Source organism: Mandrillus leucophaeus, unplaced genomic scaffold (genome assembly GCF_000951045.1).
Source record: "Mandrillus leucophaeus isolate KB7577 unplaced genomic scaffold, Mleu.le_1.0 Scaffold699, whole genome shotgun sequence".
Classification (NCBI taxonomy): Eukaryota; Metazoa; Chordata; class Mammalia; order Primates; family Cercopithecidae; genus Mandrillus; species Mandrillus leucophaeus.
In genome coordinates, this window is record NW_012107574.1 from 831608 (window position 1) to 852297 (window position 20690).

A 20690-nucleotide genomic window follows, 5' to 3' on the forward strand; every position below is an offset into this window, starting at 1 on the left:
AAAAAACCTGCCTGAAAATTTGAAGCTGGGCGTTCTCAATTCTGAGTACTTCATTGCCTGAAAAATTATAAGGACTTATATAAATGTAGTCAATTAGATTTAGAAAATGGGTGGTTAGCTCTCTTAGAGAGAGCAGTCTATGGAATGATAAAAGGTCAGAGTGAGCCACAGTGGGCAGAAGAGTGATGGGAAGGTGAGGAAGTGAAGATAGAAAAAAGATGAACAAGTCTTCCGAGAAAATGACCTTGAAGAGGTGATATCCAAAATGGTATTTGGGATCTTTTGACTAAAGAGCCTCTTCTCTGGTTTATGTCTTTTCTGAACATCACTGGCTGGTCAAAGTATCCTTCTGATACTTTGTTTTTCTAGTTAATATATACATTTCTCCAGTTAAAGTCTACTCTTGATATTCATTTTATGTCTAAATAAGGCATCCTTGTATAATACTGAAAAACTGTTACATAAAATGGTCAAATTCTTAGCTAATAGGATAAGTAATTTTTTTGTTTTAGTATGTTTTACATTTAGGGCTTTTACTGGTTTCTTTTCAAATTTTTTTTATAGATTCATATACGTCTAGCAAATGACACTTTTAGAGATTCATATCTTTTTGTATTAAATACATGTTTGAAGGTAACTGATTATAACAAATATCATGGTTATATTCCAAAATATGGTTGTATTACATTATTTAATTTCTTTGTTGATGTCCATAGACCTCTTAGAATTGAGCTTTTTTATTTGTAGGCTGATATTGCACCATTGATGACTTCTCTTATTGGAGTTCCCTTTCCTCTTAACTCAGTGGTAAGGAATAAAATTTTATTATCAACTCTCAGTATAAAAAAAAACTATTGCACAGTAAAATTTACTCTTTTTTATGTGTTTCTGAATAATCTGGGAGTCTTTTTTTTTTTTTTTTTTTTAGACAGGGTCTTGCTGTGTTGCCCAGGCTGGTCTTGAACTTCTGGGCTCAAGCAGTCCTCCCATCGCAGCCTCCCAAGTGTCTGGGATTACAGGCATGCACCACTGCTTCCAGCTTATATGATCTTTGATTACATTTATAACTATATATTCCTGTGTATTTATTTCTAAATATGCAGTACCTCATAATTGCTTGTGTATTATATTCTGTAACATGGAACATGAGCCAAATAGCTTTTCTTTAAATACTTTAATTTTCTAAAATGTGTATGATTTATATCTTTGTATTCTGGTTATAAGTGATAGAAATGTGTAAGTAATTTTTTTATTACAAGCAGCAAAAACTGACTTCGTTTAAAGGGTAGTTATTGAAAAAGTATTGGTGATTTGCTGAAACAAAGTGGTGCTTGAAAACCAGGCTTGGAATAACCTGGAACCAGGATATCTGGAGACTTGGAAGAACGAACCACAGCCATGATCCCATGGCAGAGCTGTTCTCAGGGCACTGACATGAGGGTAGAGTAGCATTATACCTTAGTTTCTATCCCTTGACTATCAGGAGTCAAATTCCAGATGATCTAGCCTGGGTTGTAACCAGCAGGTCCCTAGATTATAAACCTAACATGCTGTATCTAATGGGCAAGATTTCTCAACAGAAAATAGTAATGCTGTTAAGAATGGGCCCTGGATACCGAAATGCCGAAAATAACTATTTCAACCAGCCACTCTTATTAGCTCTTCAAAATCAAATGTACTCTTAAAAAATAATGTTATTTAACCCAGAATGCTGAGTAATATGACCCCAACAGTCATAGTGTTTGTGTATGTGTATAATGAAACAAAAGTTTACCAGAATAGTCCTTACTCTTATTATGTACGGTACACTCTGATATGTCTGAAGTCTTTCATTTTAAGTATGCTGGCTGTGGCCTACCATAGTAATTGTTTTTTGTGTGTGAAGCACTCAGTTCACTGCCTAGAACATAGTTATCTCTCAGCCAATGCCAGGTGTTAGTGAATTTAATTCATCTCTTGCTTTGCTTATCTTAATACATCTACTTTATGAGAAAAATAATAGAACATTTTTCAGTTATAGTTTTAAAAAGATTTTTCATTTAACTATTTCAATTATTTATTTGTCCATATGCCTTATCTTTATTGCTTTTCAGTCTGTTTTGTTTTATAAGAATAGCCTGAGCTGTCTGAATACTATCAATAAGCTGGTATTTGTTATTTGCAGGGAATCCTTCCTGTGGATTATCTTAACAACACTGATCTCTTCAAAGCAGAGAGCATGTTTACAAATGCAGTACAGATTCTTGAACAGTTCAAGGTAAAAAAAAAAAAAATTTAAAAAGGCACGCACAAAAATGGACAGTACTACAATTTAAATATTGAATATATTAAGGGAAAATACTTGATTTTGTTTTTTAACTATTTCCCTGTAATTTACCCTTAAATTTTACGTATTTGACTTGTTTCACATTTCTGAAGTGTAGGTTCTATGGCTCAGTCTGAGGGCATCAAATTATCTTTGAGGGGAATGACTGAATGTAAGATTACCACGTATGCTTACAACGACTGCAAGTCAATTCTTTAACTATTAGAATTTGCCCCATAGAAGTCTTATTAGAGATTGCAACATTTCTTGTCATTCCATGTACGTTATGAGATTCGTTAAGAGTTTAAAGAGGTGACTCTTTGACTAAAACCGTCTGTTATTCTTAACACTTTTAAGAATAAGCAGTTTGGCTTGTTTTATTTTCAGAGTTAAGGAAGTACAATTTTAATTACAGTATGTTATTTTGCAAGATTGATATGTTTAATTCTCAGCTTATTGAGATAGTAAGAAAATGTTAAATTTTTCTTTAAATATTTATGAAACAATATAGTAACATAAAATTCCATTTATTTTCAAAGTGGTTAACCATCCCTAAAGAATCATTTTAATGGATGTTTATATTTCAAAATGAAATTCATTTTTTTCTCATTTGTAATATTTTCATACTTGGTTCCCAGGTGAAAATGACTCAGAAAAAAGAAGTTACTTTACCATTTTTGTTTACACCATTTAAGTAAGTCCCTTACATTTTTTTATTAACTTGAAGGAAAGAATTTTCCACTGAGTTTGCAGTTTTTCACTGAGTAATAGGATTAGTTTACTTATACAGTTTGCCATTTTATATACATTAGTGTAAACTCCAAATTGAAATCCTCTTCTATTACTGTTGTTAAATAATGAGCCAGGTGCTAGATAACTTTGAATGGCTGGAAGAGGGATGGGGGAATGGAGAGATACATGAGAAATATTAAGGAGATGAACTCCACAGGGCTTGACTGGTTGGCTAGGAAGGTGTGGGGGCAGGAAAGAGTGTGACTTCCTGGCACTTGGCTTGGTTGATTAGGAAGATGCTGGTTCCATATGGCTTATTTAAAGAAGAACTAGTTCAAGAGACAAAGATGAATGTTACTAAGTTCAACTTACATTTGAAGATATCAGTAAATTAATTAGAAAGAGGGGCTTGGATCTCAGAAGATGTATGTTGCTTGTGAAGATTTTGAAGCCATAAGAATAAAGATAGGCTGGGCGCAGTGGCTCATGCCTGTAGTCCCAGCACTTTGGGAGGCTGAGGTGGGCAGATTTCTGGAGCTCAGGAGATCGAGACCAGCCTGGGCAACATGGTGAAACCCCGTGTCTACTAAAAATACAAAAATTAGCTGCGCATAGTGGCGCATGCCTGTAGTCCCAGCTACTTGGGTTGCTGAGCCTGGAGAACTGCTACACATATAGTAGGCTCTAGAATTCTAGGAGACATCAAATCCTACTGGGTGAGTGTATTAGGGTTCTCTAGAGGGACAGAACTAATAGGATAGATGTATATGTGAAGGGGAGTTTATTAAGGGGTATCGACTCACATAATCACAAGGTGACATCCAGAATAGGCCGTCTGCAATATGAGGAGCAAGGAAGCCAGTCTGAGTCCCAAAACCTCAAAAGTAGGGAAGCTGACAGTGTAGCCTTCAGTCTGTGGCCAAAGGCCAGAGAGCCCCTAGCAAACCACTGGTGTAAGTCCAAGAGTCCAAAAGCTGAAGAATTCCGAGTCTAATGTTCAAGGGCAGGCAGCATCCAGCACAGGAGAAATATGAGGCTGGAAAACTCAGCAAGTCTGCTTATTCCACATTCTTCTGCCTGCTTTATTCTAGCTGTGCTGGCAGCTGATTAGATGATGCTTACCCAGATTGAGGGTGGGTCTGCTTCTCCCACTCCACTGACTCAGAAGGTTAATCTCCTTTGGCAACAATGTCACAGACACACCCAAGAACAATACTTTACAACCTTCAATCAAGTTGACACTCAATATTAACCGTTACAGTAGGCAAAGAAGAGAGCCGACTTTGGTGAGCAGCAGATTGTTGCTATCCCAGGTCCAGGAAGATGTGTTTTCCTTGAATCAGGAAAGGGAAGATCTAGATCACAGACCTGGCTCTGCACTACTGACTGTGTTGGGCTTGCATCTTTGAGGTTCACATTCAATTAGCAAGGATTTTGCTGTTGACCAATTAAATAGAAATTGTTTTATCTATGAATCTTAAGGATGTGATTGAATGACTTCATTGGAATTATTTTTGACAACTTCTGTTGCACTAGTGTGATATTCATAAATTAGAAAAGCGGCCGGGCGCGGTGGCTCACACCTATAATCCCAGCACTTTGGGAGGCCGAGGCAGGCGGATCACAAGGCCAGGAGTTTGAGACCAGCCTGGCCAACATGGTGATACCCTGTCTCTACTGAAAATGCAAAAATTTGCTGGGCGTGGTGGCGCATGCCTGTAATCCCAGCTACTCCAGAGGCTGGGGCAGGAGAATCGCTTGAACCCAGGAGGCGGAGGTTGCAGTGAGCTGAGATCATGCCACTGTACTCCAGCCTGGGCAATAGAGCGAGCCTCCATCTCAAAAACAAAAAAGAAAGGCATAAATATTGTATTACCCTCTGAATAATGTGGTTGTATACTTGACTTTGTGTGTATATATGTGTGTATAGGACAGTAAAAATAAAATGAAATTAGCATTTTGCAAGTTACAATCATATAAAATTGATTACCCTAAATATATCGTTAGGATATTATGTTATTTACATCTCTTATGCTAATTCTAATTTTCTTTTATTGTAGTATAGAATTGAGATTTGTTAGTGGAATTGGTTCTGAGGAATATGTAAGTGTTCATACCTTTTTCAAGAAATATTGATTGACTGGTATGTGTTTTGTGGATATAGCAGTGAACAGGATAGACAAAGGCTTTGCATTCATAGAATTTATTTGTACAGTAGTGTCACAGGCAAACTATAACCAAATGAAGAAGTGAATAAGAAATACATTATCAATTCCTTTTATGAAGAAAATACAAGGGCTGTTGAGAGTGAGAATAAGTGAGGGTTACTTTAGACCAACCACTTTAGAAAGACTGGTTAGGAGCCTGGCCAATGTGGTGAAACCCTGCCTCTACCAAAAAATATAAAAATGAGCCAGGCATGGTGACGCCTGCCTGTAATCCCAGTTACTCGGGAGGCTGAGGCATGAGAATCACTTGAACCCGGGAGGCGGAGGTTGCAGCAGTGAGCCAAGATCCCACCACTACACTCCAGCCTGGGCAACAGAGTGAGACCCTGTCTGAAAAACAAAAAAAAAAAAAAAAGAAAGAAAAGAAAAGAAAGAAAGGCTGGTTAGGGAAGGACTCTTCAGCAAGGGTTCAGGTGTATACTGCTCCCCCTTTTTCCATGTGGCATGGTAACTGATCATAGACTTCCCCTACTTTGATGTTCAGTGTCTGCCTACACATACATATTTAGAGCCACTACTACCTTTGTGTCCTCTGGGGGCCTGGCAAGATGGCTGATTCCCATGTACTGGCTCACCCACCCTGGAGTGTAGTGACCAGCCCTGCCTGTAGACCTGTCTGGCTAAAAATCACCACTTGCTAAAAGCCTGCAATATGACCAAAAAGATCTAAGATAACATGAGAAATAGACTCTTGAGGTCATATGAAATTCAAGGAACAGAACCAAACCTAAAAACATTAAAATTCTCAGAAATATTTAAGAAAGTATTGCATCCATAAAACAAAAGCAGCATTAACTTTGCAAAATGTAGATAGGTACTAGATGCATTAAAAATAACTCTTACATTTAATAAAATAAATATTTCATAAGAAGAATGCAACAAAAAACTTAAAGAAAGATAAATTGTATAAGAATGGTCCAAATGAGAGGCAGATCCTCCAAATTAGAATAGTAAGTGTGTAGACCTCAAACTAAATGAAATGAATTTTAAGTAATAGATTGAGTAAGAAGCTGAAAGAAATTAAGGACATGATGTATACATAGAAAGCATACATTTCTTCATCTGCACCACCCCCCCCACCAAAAACAAAACAATGACAATCAGAAAAGGGAGAAAGAAACATTTCAAACTTTATAAGAAAGCATGCTTCAAATATAAAGCACCCTCAGATGTGGCATGATTTTGGACAGTTGCTAGGACTGTGAGAAAGGGAATTCCTTTGAACATTGTTGTGTGGGTCAAGGCTTTAAAGAAATAGATGAGAAAATCTAATTGTAGCATAAAACTTTGTTTTTCAGTGGATAGTATTTAAATAGTCATGATGATATAAATATTGGTTTTCAGCTTTTAGAGTCAATCCTTGGACAAAACAGGGAAGAATGAATTATGATTACCGAATATGATGCAAATGTTAGCAGCCTTGAAAATGTACAAGTACAGTTAACAGGTTGGAAGGCAGAGAGGGAAGGAAATGTACATGGAATAGTGGCGGTGCTATTGTCTTCATGAAATAGAATATGGAGAATTTTATCTTTAGTTTAATTAGTCAGAGGTTTAGGTATTAGTTTTTGTTTTGTTTTGTTTTGTTTTGTTTTGAGACTGAGTCTCGTCCTGTTGCCCAGGCTGGAGTGCAGTAGCTCAATCTCGGCTTACTGCAACCTCAGCCTCCCAGGTTCAAGCGATTCTCCTTCCTCAGCCTCCTGAGTAGCTGGGATTACAAGCGCGTGCCACCACACCCAGCAAATTTTTGTATTTTTAGTAGAGACGGGGTTTCACCATGTTGGCTAGGCTGGTCTTGAACTCCTGACCTCGTGATCCGCCCTCCTCGGCCTCCCAAAGTACTGGGATTATAGGCATGAGCCAACACGCCCAGCCTTGGGTATTAGATTATGAAAGTAACCAAGGTCACCAGAAAAGGAGGTAAAAATGTGATATAGCCAAATTGAGTGGCGAGGAAAGCCAGAGACAACAGGGAGTCAACAAAAAGTACCCCCAGTCATCAAGTCAAGAAAAAGTAAGAAGAACATGTTTTTTAAAAATGTAGGCAACTACCGGAATAACTAAAAACAAACACATGTAAAAGTTTTTGATCTGGGTTGGTGAACTGAGAAATGAAAAAGAATTATTATGCCCTTGTGTACTGTTTGATTTTTTTCAAAATATGTGCATATATTGCTTTGATGAAATGTATTTTTAAAAGTATATTTATCAAAATAAATAGATATTCTAATCATTGGCACAAATTCAGTAGAATATGTAATTGGAAAAGGATTCATAATAGAAATAAAATACTCAGCAATAAAATGATGAGAAATGTACATTGTAAAGAAAACTATCAAATTTTATTAAGGACATAACAGACAATATAAATAAACAAATGTTGGATAGTACTGTTCAATATTGTAAAAATGTCGGTCCTCTCCAAATTACTTACTGAATATGGTATTATAACTAAAGGATTTTTGTATAATTCAAAAACATAATTTTAAAATTTATAACAAAAATAAGTTCTCAAGAATAGCTTAATTAGTTTTGAGAAAGAAGAACAAGAGATTTGCTCTCCTAGATAACAAAATACATTCTAAAGCTATTATAACTCTAAAAAATGTGATATTGATGCAGACTAAACATATAGATTTAGTGGGACTGATTCGTGAGTACATAAAAGACAAGATTCACTTGTCTACAACATGCACCTTGACTTATGATGGGGTTACATCCCTAAGTTGAAAATATTGTAAGTGCAAAATGGATTTAATACACCTAACCTACTGAATATCATAGCTTAGTCTAGCCTACCTTAAATGTGCTGAGAACACTTATATTAGCCTACAGTTGGTCAGAATCATCTAAGATAAAGCCGATTGTATAATAAAGTATTGAATATCTCATGTAATTTATTGAATACTATATTGAAAGTGAAAAACAAAATGATTGTATGGGTACTCAAAGTATGCTTTCTACTGAATGAATATCACTTCCGCGCTAGCTGCAAAATCCTAAGTCAAACTCTCATAAGTTTGGGACTATCTTAAGTATATGGGATTTGGTTTTGACGAAAGGTGGTGTTTCAAATCAGTAGGAGAAAGATTTGTACTAAGAAAATTAACTATTTGGAAAAAATAAGGCTAGCTCTCATAACCTCATTTCATTCACAAAACTAAATTCTACTTTGATTAAAGAACTAAATATTTAAAAATAATTAAAAGTGTGAGGTCTATAAAACATAAAATTTAACAGTCATATGGAAAACATATTAGCTAGCATCATAATCAGAATTTTATTTTATCATTATTATTACTTTTTATAGAGATGGGATCTCCCTATGTTGCCCAAGCTTATCTTGAACTCCTGGGCTCAAGTGATCCACCTGCCTTGGCCTCCCAAAGTGCTGGGATTGCAGGCCTGAGCTACTGTGCCTGACTGTAATCAGAATTTATTAATTATATTAGTTATATAAAATTGGAAAATATACCAGAGCCAGGTAGAATACTAAATTGAAAATTATTTTTTAATCATTTAGGGAGATGTGAACCACAGAAATTATGTGTTAAATTATTTTTAAGGGTATTTACTTTTACCCATTAAAAAATTTCATTCCTCCTTTGAGGTATTTTGAAATAGATATATTTGAGGGCATTGACTAATTGTTAGCTCTGCATTACAAGTCTTTAATGTTTGATGTTATCAGAAAAAACAGTTATCACCATTTACTGAGTACCATAGGCCCTTTATTTCTTTAGTCCAGTGGGTTTTTTTCACATTAACATCATATGTTTCTTTTTAATCACTTTTATATATGCACATAATGTCAGCATGTCTTCTTAGAAACTATATCAAGTAAATGTTGGCCTATAAACGTAAAAGATCAAAGAATACTGTTGTGACACATGCTTTTAGCAAAAAAGGTAACCCAGGTTCTTTTCACAAACTATTGTGTAATAAAGTCTTTCTTTTTGTATAAGTATCTTTTTTTTTGTTCTTAGAAGTATATTGTTCACTTATCTGTTCTTAATTTGAGAAAATTCATCTAGGACATTGGCATCTGAAAATTCATAGTATCGAAATTTTCCTGACATGATTAATTTCACCAGCATTATTAGAGTTTATAGTATCTTCACCATTTTTCCATTGTCTTGTTCAGTCTTTTCTAGCATAGTTATGAGTAATTGGTGAATAATAAAATAATTCCTAGGATAATGAAATAATAGCAAATGTTTCAGAACATAGGAAAAATAAAATTGCCAAGATTCTTAGGCTTATGAAAGGGTCTAAAAGGGCCATGTGGTAATTGCATATCCTATTTTTTGCAAAAATAAGTAAATTTTCTCTTTGATATTTTAAAGACCTCTAAAAAGAATAAAAGTAATAAAACATCCATTCTGAGAAATAGAATTGCTAAAAAAAAGAAAAACTAAAAAAAACCCTAAAGCTAAAATTGGGTCCAGTAGACCCTGGTGGTGGTATGCTGAAGGATGACCAGCAGGTGGAGCTACATGACCAGGAGAAGCATATAAGGCTCGCCCATCTGCAAAAAGTGGAAAAACACTTTGTTTAAAATTGTGTGTTGTAGAGGCTGGAGTATGACAAGAAATAATTTAAAAGAAAAAATGCCACAGAATAAGAAGAAAGCAGAAAAGATCTCTTAAGAGATATCTTAGGGGGAAAAATATAGAGTTGGGTAGGCGATATATACCTTGCCAATAGAAGCAAAAGTATTTGTTACTTTTTTATTTGAAAATTATTATACAAATTTGGACAACTTAAAGAAATTTTAACAAAAAATTGTATTTTCTACTAAAATGACAACAAATACTTGGTTTCTCTAATAAAATTTGTTTCTTTTAGCTGATAAAGGCCCTTGTCTTAGACAAAATTTAAATACTAGCTTGTATGTGAACCTTTCTACCAGTTTACCTATCTGATTTACTCATTATTTATAAGAAATGTAATTTTATGCTTCAAAACTGAAATTTATTTTTTAAAAAACTTCTGTGCATCACATACCTCCATAGAAAAATATTATTCATTCACTTATGACATGAAGGGTGATATGATTCTATATCATTGGTCATGCTAAAGAAATGAAAATTATTCTAGAAATAAATTTTTATCCTGCTTTCTCTGTCTTTATACTCTTAAAAGTATTTTTTCCTTTAAATAGACATTCTAAAAAGTAGACAAGTATCACTAAAATATTAGGTCATATGTAGATGAAAGCAAAAAAAATTTTGTAACAAAAATCATAGTAAGTAAAGGGCAGCATTTTAGGAGATCTTGTCTTCTAAACACTAGTTGACCCTGAATAATTGATAAAATTCTTGATAATCCTAAAATGTGGTTTACTTTATTCTATAGTATTCAAGAAACCATGAAGAAATGAATAGTAACAATTACGGCAAAGTAATGTGCACAGATTAAGACAACTCATTTCTCTCTTTTTTTAACTTAAACATAACATGTTTATAGATTCTTTAAAACTTGATATTTTCAATAAAGATGATTTAGTCAATAAAGGAAATTTTTCCTCACAAATTTCTATGTAGAATGTTATATTTCAAACATGTTGCTTTTTAAGTTAATACTTTGTTAGTTTATTCATATCTGTAACTATACATCGATTAAAGGGAAAATGAACAATAGATGATAAAACCATCACTTTTCCTTGTGGGCAATCTGAATTTGGGCAGTTGATAGGAAGATATATTAGTTTTCTAGGTAGTTTGCCATAACAAACTACCACAACCTACATGGCTTAGCATAACAGAAATATATTCTTTCACAGTTCTAGAGACTAAAGTCCAAAATTAAGGCTAGAAGTCCAAAATCAAGTGTCACCAAAACCATGCTCCCTCCAAAGGCTCTAGAGAAGAATCTTCCCTTGCCTCTACCTAGCTTCTGGGGACTGCAAGCAATCCTCGGTTTCCTTGGCTTGTAGCTTTATCATTCCACTGTCTATCTCTGTCATCAGTGGTCTTCTTCCTTGTGTCTCTGTCTCCAGATCTCCCTCTCAAGGACACCAGTCACTAGATTTAAGGTTCACCCTAATTTAGTATTAATGTGCTTTAGCTTGATGATGTCTACAACGACACTATTTCAAAATCAGGTCACATTCCCAGATACCAGGGGTTAGGATATTTTTGGGGGACACAATTTAACTCTCAACAGAAATTAATAGTTTACATTTGTCATCATTTCAGCCATTGCAGAGTAATTATCTTACAATGCTTCATTGATTCACTTAACCAATATTTATTGTTTTCCTACTGTGTTCCAGGCACTATATTGGATGTTGGAAAAGATAGACATAGTGCTGCCTGCCCTTGTTGGACTCTAAGTCTGATGGGAACATATAGACAGTATAGCAAATGATACAGTGTGATAAGGGATAGTTCAATGTATTATGAGTGACTGTTTTTGTCACAACAGTTGAGGAGCACCAAACCCACAGATGAGGGATGCAAATTTATAGGAAGTAGGGAAGTTAAACAAGACAACTTCAGTGAAGGCAGTGTTGGGAAGAGGACTTTTGATTTGTTGATACCTCAGAGAGCAGCTGAGATGGAGACGCAAGAAGTCTCAGAAGCTCATCACACTTCTGAGGTAATAACAGCCAATATACCAGCTTTCATTAACTGACACTAATTGCTATAGGCTGCAGTCGTCTGAGACAACTAAGAACGTGGACTTAAGGTGGGAAAGTATGGCAGTGATGTGCTAGCAAGGGGCTCAGCTCTCTGAGAGAGGGAAAGACTCCCATTAATAGCCTTTGCCAATTTCATTGGTATAAATATGCTCACTATGATCAATTTCAAGCTACCAAGGATGATGCGACTAGAGAAAGGGAAGAGTTGTACACTATCTGCCCTTGGGAGCTGGTGTGCGCAGCACTCAGCACACCACTGAGGGAGGGAGACATCTTTGTATGCTTATATTTTCATATTTTTTTATGATGACTCTTATTTTAAAGCCAAATAGAAGAAATTTAATAGGTTTTTTTTGCCTTATATTTTTCATGTTAAATATATTAAAGAAAATATATTTTAGCTAAGGGACAGTAGTTGCAAATGCAATATTAAAATATGATAGCCCTCTAGAAATAATGGGCTTATAGAATTTAATGAATATTTTAAGCATTTTATTAAAATATTTTAACGACTCAAAACCTACTTTGGTAATGTGAAAACAAAGGAGAATTTTTTCCTTATATCAACCTAAATGAACTCTTCTACCTTTCTTTTCTTTTTGTCTTGTTCTCTGTGGCTGCATGTAAGTATCCAGCTGTGCCCGGAGCTAACACTGTTATCTATGCAGTGATTCTGGAGTTGGGTACTTTTTCCTCCTGATCTCTTATGGACCCCATCTGTTCGAAAGTTCCTTGTTTAAATGTAAAATACCTTCTGTGGCCTAGTGGTTTTAATTATGTTACTAGCTCTGTGGTCTGATCATTTAGGAGTTTCTTTGGCATTCCTCCTGGCTGGCCTCCAGCCATTTTTTTGTTTATACTTTTTACCACAAGCAAATCTCATCATCTCCAAAGATGATTTCTCTGAAAGCCCTCAGTTTGCCACACCAGTCACAAGTGTCTGAAAGGAGGGGGAGAAAATAATCAAATTTTTTTCCCCAAGTTTGAAATTCAGGAATCTTATATATATATTTTTATAATGTCATGAATAGTACAGTGATTTTTTTATGTATAGTTGTTTTATATATGATATTTTAAAATTTAGGAATAATTCTTGTGGGAATAATAAGATGTTTTTGACATTATAAAAGTGGGAATAAAAAATAATTTAGAAGGTAAATATCCTAAATCAAGAGTTAGAACATTTCATAGGGATTTTTTTTTATAAGTTTATTGGTATGTTTTCCATGTGTAGTTTCCCATGCATTTTCTTGTTGGGAAAATAGCGCCATGTATTTTTAATTGCCATTTCCATCATCAGTCCTATCTTCTCCTTCCACTATTATGTATGTTTGTTAGGGCCTGGATAATTGGAGTAAGCAAAATGCCACAGAATATAGGTCCCAGATACTTAGGAGGCTGATGTGGGAGGATCACTTGAGCCAAGGAGGTCAAGGCTCCAGTGAACCTCAGTCACGCCACTGCATGAGTCTGGTCTGCATGAGTCTGGGTCTGCATGAGTCTGGGTGAACAAGCAATGCCTTGTCTCAAAAAAACCCAGACAACAGCAACAACAACAAACCCAGACTATTGCAGTTGTTCAAGCAAATGATGAGGTCTTGCACCATTACTTTCCTCAGTGACTACCCGCTCACAGTTATTATGTACTTAGTGTATGCAAGGCACTGTTTTAAATAATGTATCAGTGTTCGCTCACTTTATTCTTAAAACAGCGGGATATGGTGGGTACTGTTATTACAGATACTTCGGCTACAGTGGTTTGACTTAGGATTTTTCAACTTTATGATGGTGTGAAAGCTATACACATTCAATAGAAACCGTACTTCAGCAACAGTATTCAGTAAATTACATGAGATATTCAACACTTTATTATAAAACAGGCTTTGTGTTAGATAATTTTGTCAAACTGTAGCCTAATGTAGATATTCTGAGTACATTTAAGATAGGCTAGGTTAAGCTATGATGTTCGGTAGGTTAGGTGTAAATGGACATTGACTTAAGATATTTTCAACTTATGATGGGTTTATTGGGATGTAGCCTCAGCTTAAGTTGAGGAGCACCTGTATCTCATTTTCACATGAGGAAATTGGATCAGAAAGATACTTCCCCCAAATAACAGAATTAGTAAACATTGAAGCTGGGATGGAACCCAGGCAGTCTGGCACAGAATCTATCACTAACCAGAGTGAGATTTATCCTTCCCAGTGTCCTCCTTGAGAAATACTGCTTTAGGATTGACAAGATAGGAATGGAAGGAAGTTAGGGATTTAAGGTATAATGGAAGTTGAATCATTAAGCCCTAGGCAATGGCCAGGTGTAAGGGAAAGGGGAAGCGTCGAAGTGTGAAACTTCCTGTTTTGGGAGATGTTGGACATACATTATGATTTACTAAACTGCTGCTCATAGGAAGAGGGCCAAGTTCAGTTGTGGATCTGCTGAGTTCGAGCTGTCTGTAGAACAGCATCATGGTGTGACTGTATAGACAGTTGGAAATCTGAGTCTAAGGTTCAGGAGCAGGAATCAGGCTCTCAATATAGCTTTTGGAAATTATCCATACACTAGTATTAATTGACGCTGTGAGGCTGGGTGAAATCCCTCGGTCAAGGATACTAGAGACTGGAATACTGGGCAAGGACAGGGAGAAAGCATAAGAAGTGCTAGTATTGTTTTTCCCTATTTTTACATTTCATAAAATGGATTTTCAATGCATGATGAAACTGGGATGCAGAGACTTTAAGAAGTTCACATGAATCTTTTAAGGACATGTAAGCATATCATTACAATGATTTTTATGTTCCTTGATCATAGTTACACTAGTTCTTTTGTTCCAGCCTAATAAATCACTCAGCACCTGTAATATAAAATGATATTTTCTGTGGTAAAATTTTAGAAAAATGACATAAACTTGTCAGTTTGCAAACACTATAGTGTTTACCGTGAATTTGTGGCATCAATATTTAGTTTATCTGGAAGAATGTAGAAAAATGTATTGATCACTAGAAAGTATGATAAATTAATTATTATTTAAATGTTATATATGTTGAAAGAATCTTAGGACAAACAGGTGAAGTCTTATGGGATTTTGTGATATATATAATAATATTTTTGAAACTGCTTTTGTTTGTTAATGAAAATAGAAATTGCATGGACAAAAAACAAATACAGTGACTGATCCAGATATTCTTGTTTTCAGATTTTTTTCTCATGCTGTTTTAATTGTAAACTGTTATAAAATTGGGTTACTAAAACCCTTGGTGGGTTCTAGTAATCACCAACTAGTAAGTCATAAAACTTTTATAACTTTATTGTATTTCAGAATTGTTATTCAGATTTTCCAAATTATTCTTTGTGAGTTATGTATGATGTCGTGAAAATACTGATTTTCATGTTTTTCATTCATATTTTAAAATATTTAAAGATAGTTTAGTTTTATAGCTTTATTTAGCATCCCATTTTAAAGCAAGACTTAAAGAAGTATTTTTGTAATAGAATATATACCAAATACAACCATAGTATTTATCAAAGAAAAACAAATTCAAGTTAGAAATACTTTTTTCCATTTTTGATATTAGCAAAAATGATTTTTATATGATTATGTCGCTAAATGGACACAAATTGCTGTTGTAGTATACATGTATATAATCACTCTTTTGGAGAGTAAATTCCACTCTATCAAGAACCTTAAAGTATTTAAAATCTTTAACCAAGTAATTCCATTGTGTGATACAGAACTTCAGGAAGTGAATGTGAAAAACTATTTGCCCCAAGGTATTCATCCTAGGATTGCTTATAATCAAAAAGACGGAAAACCACATAATTGAACAATAATAACATGTCTACTAGATGGACTATGCGACTATTAAATGTTCTGTTTTCAGGTTCTAATATGTCTTAGAATAATGTTTTAATATAATCATCAACAAAATGCAGCTTACAAAGTTACACATTTGGTATGATTACAACTACATTAAAAATTCGTGTGTGTGTATGTATATAATATAGTATATACAATAATGTAATATATAAAAATATATATATATATATATATATATATAAAGGGAATTTAACCAAAAATGCTAACATTAGTAAGATATGTGCTCTGGCAGTGATTTTTATTTTTTACTCATTCTTTTTTGTATTTAACTATTAAAAATAATTACATGTTTTTTGATGAGAAAAATATTTTTATAAGAGAAGTATTTCTGTAGTTTATAGTTTTCTGAAATAGGTTTCATAAAGGCGCATAAAGAGACAAAGATTTTTAGCAAAGAAAAATAGGCAAAATGCAAAATAAATTTTGCCTGTTTTCCCATGCACACACATTGAAAGGAAACACCACAAAAATTTCAAAGCATGTTGGAGAAAGCCCTAAGGCATATGATGTCTGGTATTTGAAGAAGTGCAAGAGAGAGCAAAAGAGGAATGGGCAAGGACTGTATCTCTCCTCACAGGCAGGTTTTGCATTTGTACTTTGTCCTCAAAGTAGTGTGGATTTTAAGGCATGGTTAGATTTGCATTTTACACATGTCATTCACTGGTACCTGTGAGTTGTGGGAAGCAGGTTTTCCTCCACTTTATAGATAAAAAACCTGAAACTCCCAAGTCCTTCGTTAGTGAGATTCGCTAGTGAGATTTACAGCTAAAACTTGAATCTGGACAGTCTCTCTCCTAATCTGGTGTCTTTTTTTGCCATTCCTTCTGTCTCAAATGCTATGTAATTTAGTACTTTTATGTTTTTAAAGGGAATGCCATCAGATCTTTTGGTAAATTCGTAAATTTAATGAAATTGGTAAGTATTCTTTTAAGCAGGTTTAGATCACATGTATAGTTCAGTAATATAGTAAATAATGGTATTTGTGTGGAATGCTTGGTCTAATATTGCTATGGTTTATTTAATCATTTTTCTCAAAGTCGGATCTTACTGGCAGCTCATTATATAGACATAGTAAGTTTTTATTCTTAAGAAGTTATTCCATTTCTGAATAAGGAGTTGTCAGGGAGGTAAGCCAAGTTTCATGTCATAACACCTTTGTGAAAATTTGAGTGTTTCAGTCTCTCTATGTGATGCTTCCTTCATGCATTAGGGTTCATAATTAGTTCATAAAAATAGAACTTTAAGAAACCTTTTCTATACAGTTTTATCTCACTTTTTTTTTCATTTTTATAGTCACAAAAGATATAATGAGCTATAGCATGCAACGGAATTAGTGGATCTCCTTTTTCTCTGACCTTCTAAGTTTCCCATTGTCTGCATTCAAGTATCCTTTCCTATCTGAAATCTCACTATGCCAACGAATTTTCCTCACATAGGAACCAAACATTCAGTTAATATTTTAGATGCCCCTTACTATTCAAACTCTCCCTTTTATCTAAAATTCAAAAACTGAGTAGATTTGGATAACACCATATTTTCTTGTTAAACTAACTTGCTCTCAGACTCTCATTATCTTAATTCAAAAGCTGAAATGAATTGGATATTCATGGTACAACTACTTTCTAATATCTTTCAGTTTCCTCACTCTTATTTCCATCCTGATTTTAGGAAGTCCATTTGGTCTATGGAATAAATGATAATATTCTTTGAAAGTTCTTATCAGCAATTTAATATCATGATAAGTTTTTTCCAGCCATTTAGTTCTTAACGGGCCTTCTTTTTCACTCGACGTACTTTGTTTTTTCTCATCAGTAGAACAGTGTCCCTCCTTTTTATGTTTTTATTATCCTCATTTTCCACCATCTTGTAGGCATTTAAGTGCAGATTTGATCACTTATGTAACTTTTCAGCAATTATTAAGGCTTTAAGGATTTTTTTCTATTATAGTCTTTAATTTTTTTAAATTTCATTTTTAGAAAGAGGGTCTCACTCTGTTGCCCAGGCTGCAGTATAGTGGCCTAGTCATGGCTCACTGGAGCCTTAGCTGTCCTCCTGCCTCAGCCTCCTGAGCAGGTAGGACTACAGGTGAGCAACACCATGCTTGGCTAATGTTGCCGAGACTAGTCTCGAGCTCCTGGCCTCAAGCAATCCTCCTGTCTTGGCCTCCCAAAGTACTAAGTGCCTGAGTCACTGCACCCAGCCTCTATTATGGTCATTTATGTTAATCAAAAATTTACATTCCATTGCTGGCTTATTCTTTATAAGAGCATGAGAGTTAATTAACATTGCAAATATCCCAGAGACTTTATAGATGAATAATTTATCTTTATTATACTATATTATATCTAAAACTTGTATTATTTTAGGAAAAGAAGAAAGATAGGTCTAGAGGGAACTGTAAAGAATCTAAACTCTTTGGTGTCAATGTTTAAACTTCTTTCTTGAAACAAAACCTGTTCTCTGAACAAAGATTCTTGTACCAAGTAAATCAATTTACTTTTCACAAGTAAGAATAACTAATCAGGGTCTTTTTTATTAGCATCTGAGAACATATTTTCGTTCCAGAAGTCTTCTCTTCACCATATTAAATTATGTAGTTTCTTCAGCCTTCCCTTAGGGAAAGTTAATTTTCAACCCTGTATTTGATCTTGCTGCTATTCTGAATCCTCCAGATGTCCTTGTCACTGTTTGTGCTATCAACCTAGAAGCAAGGAAGTGCTAGGCATATGCATTCATTAAGAGGGGACTGATAAAAATGTGCTATTGGATTCTGAATATTATAAAAGAAATATTAATCAAAATAAAAATAAAATAAGGAAGTTAAGTAGAAATTTAGTTTATATGAGTAATCTAGGAATTTTAGTTTGAAAAGTTTCTTTGTAAAATTGATACATTATGTACATATTTTAGGGATACATGATACATTCATATAATCAAATCAGGGAAATTTGGATGTCCATTACCTTAAATAGTTATCTTTTCTGTACACCAGGAACTTTTTAATTATTCTGTTTCAGCTATTTTGAAATGTATAATAGATTAATGTTAACCATAGTCATCCTACTGCTGTATTGAACACCAGGTCTTATTTCTTCTATCAAACTGTATTATTTATACCCATTAATCCACCCTCTTCATTGCCTTCTCCCCTCTACTCTTCTAGCCTCTGGTAACCACCAGTCTACTCTCTACTCCTTGTGTACTATTGGTGGGAATGTAAATTAATACAACCACCATGGAAGACAGTATGGAGGTTCCTCAAAAAACTAAATATAGAACTACCATATGATCTAACAATTCCACTACTAGGTATATATATCTAAAAGAAAGAAAATCAATATATTGAAGAGATAATCTGCACTCCCATGTTTATTGCAGTACTACTCACAGTAGCTAAAATATGGAATCAATCTAAGTGCCCATCAGTGGATTAAGGGATAAAGAAAATATGGTATATATACATGATGCAGTATTGTTCATTCATAAAAAAAGAATGAAATCCTGTCATTGGCAGCAACATGGGTGGAACTGGAGATCATTATGTTAAGTGAAATAAGAGCAACACAGAAAGACAAATTTTACATGTTCTTACTCATATGTGGGAGCTAAAAAGTAGATAGGAAATGTTCTTACCATCCATTCAGATAAATAGAATTCCCTGCAAAAGGTTTTGCCCTTCAGAAGTAGAAACTTTTCTGTATCATGGAATAAATAATTTATGTGTTAATTCATGTATAACAATATAATATTCAATATTTATTGAATAACATTCAATAAATTATCAGCTTTTAGTGATAAAAATGTGTAAAGAGCTTGGATTTATTGCCTGAATAAGGTTTAGAATGGGAATTTTTTACTTCTGTGGTTTGATGGGTGAATTCTGAGGTCTGGGCACAGGAAGTGTGGTGCCAACTCTCTATGTGACTTACTAAAACAACTTTTCCTAAGACTAAAATGACGCTGCTGGCTGCTGTTGTAGCCATATCTTCTTCAGAAATATCCTTGGCTTTTTATTGTGCCTTGCATCTCTCAGCATTACCTTAGTCTTTGCATTCTAGTGTGTCATTGGCAAATGCCCTTGCCAATGCCCTAACCCTACCTTAAGACTTTTGCCTTAAAGTCAGTGCCTTGACTTATATTAGAATAACGACAACAGCATTGTTTGTATTTGTGTGTTATGTCTTTTCTTATATCCTTTCACATTTAACAGTTTGATGTTCTAACATTTAAGGTATGTCTTCCTTAAGTAGCCCATAATTGACTTTATTGTTTTTGGTTTTTTATCCAGTATTCTACTTTTTTTCTTTTAGTTGGTGTTTTCTGACCATTTATACTTACTATAATAACTGACATATTTGGGTTTGTTTTCCATTTATCCCATCTGTTTTATGTTCCTTTTTCTGTTTTATTTTGTTTTCTGCAGATTAATTATTTTAAATTATTTTAATTTTCCAGCCCTCCCCTGCCCACATATTGGCTTGTTATTTATACATCCTTTTAATGGTTATGTTAAAGATTGTAACAAGCATTTTGGGCTCATTGTTAGTTTAATATAAATTAAATTAATGTAAATTAGTACTCTGCCCCTTCCCAGTCATTGCTAGGACTTTAGAATACTTTAAATAACTTTCTTTCATACCTTTGATGTTATTGTTATTATATATTTTAATTATAAGTATATTGCTACATTTCAACTTACTATTGCCTTGTATTATCAACATTTATTTAGATTTACTCATATATTCACTGTGCCTTTTGCTCTTCATTCCTTTCCACATTTCTGTATTTCTTATCTGTGACATGACATTTCTTTTCAAGAGCATTTGCCAATGAAAGATATTTTTCTGTTGTTATTTGTCTGAAGATTCATTATTTTACCTTTACTTTTGAAACATCTTTTCAAGT

The 20690-nt window shown here is 34.2% G+C and overlaps 1 protein-coding gene across 2 annotated transcripts in view; it reads left to right on the forward strand.

The window, feature by feature from the left end:
• Positions 1-20690, forward strand: part of PIGN (phosphatidylinositol glycan anchor biosynthesis, class N) — a 137454-nt gene that overhangs the window by 45893 nt on the left and 70871 nt on the right. For both annotated transcript variants that reach the window (XM_011964385.1, XM_011964386.1), the window contains exons 11-13: positions 748-807; positions 2165-2257; positions 2944-2999. In XM_011964385.1, coding sequence (XP_011819775.1) covers positions 748-807; positions 2165-2257; positions 2944-2999 — 209 coding nt within the window. The remainder of the gene's footprint in view (positions 1-747; positions 808-2164; positions 2258-2943; positions 3000-20690) is intronic.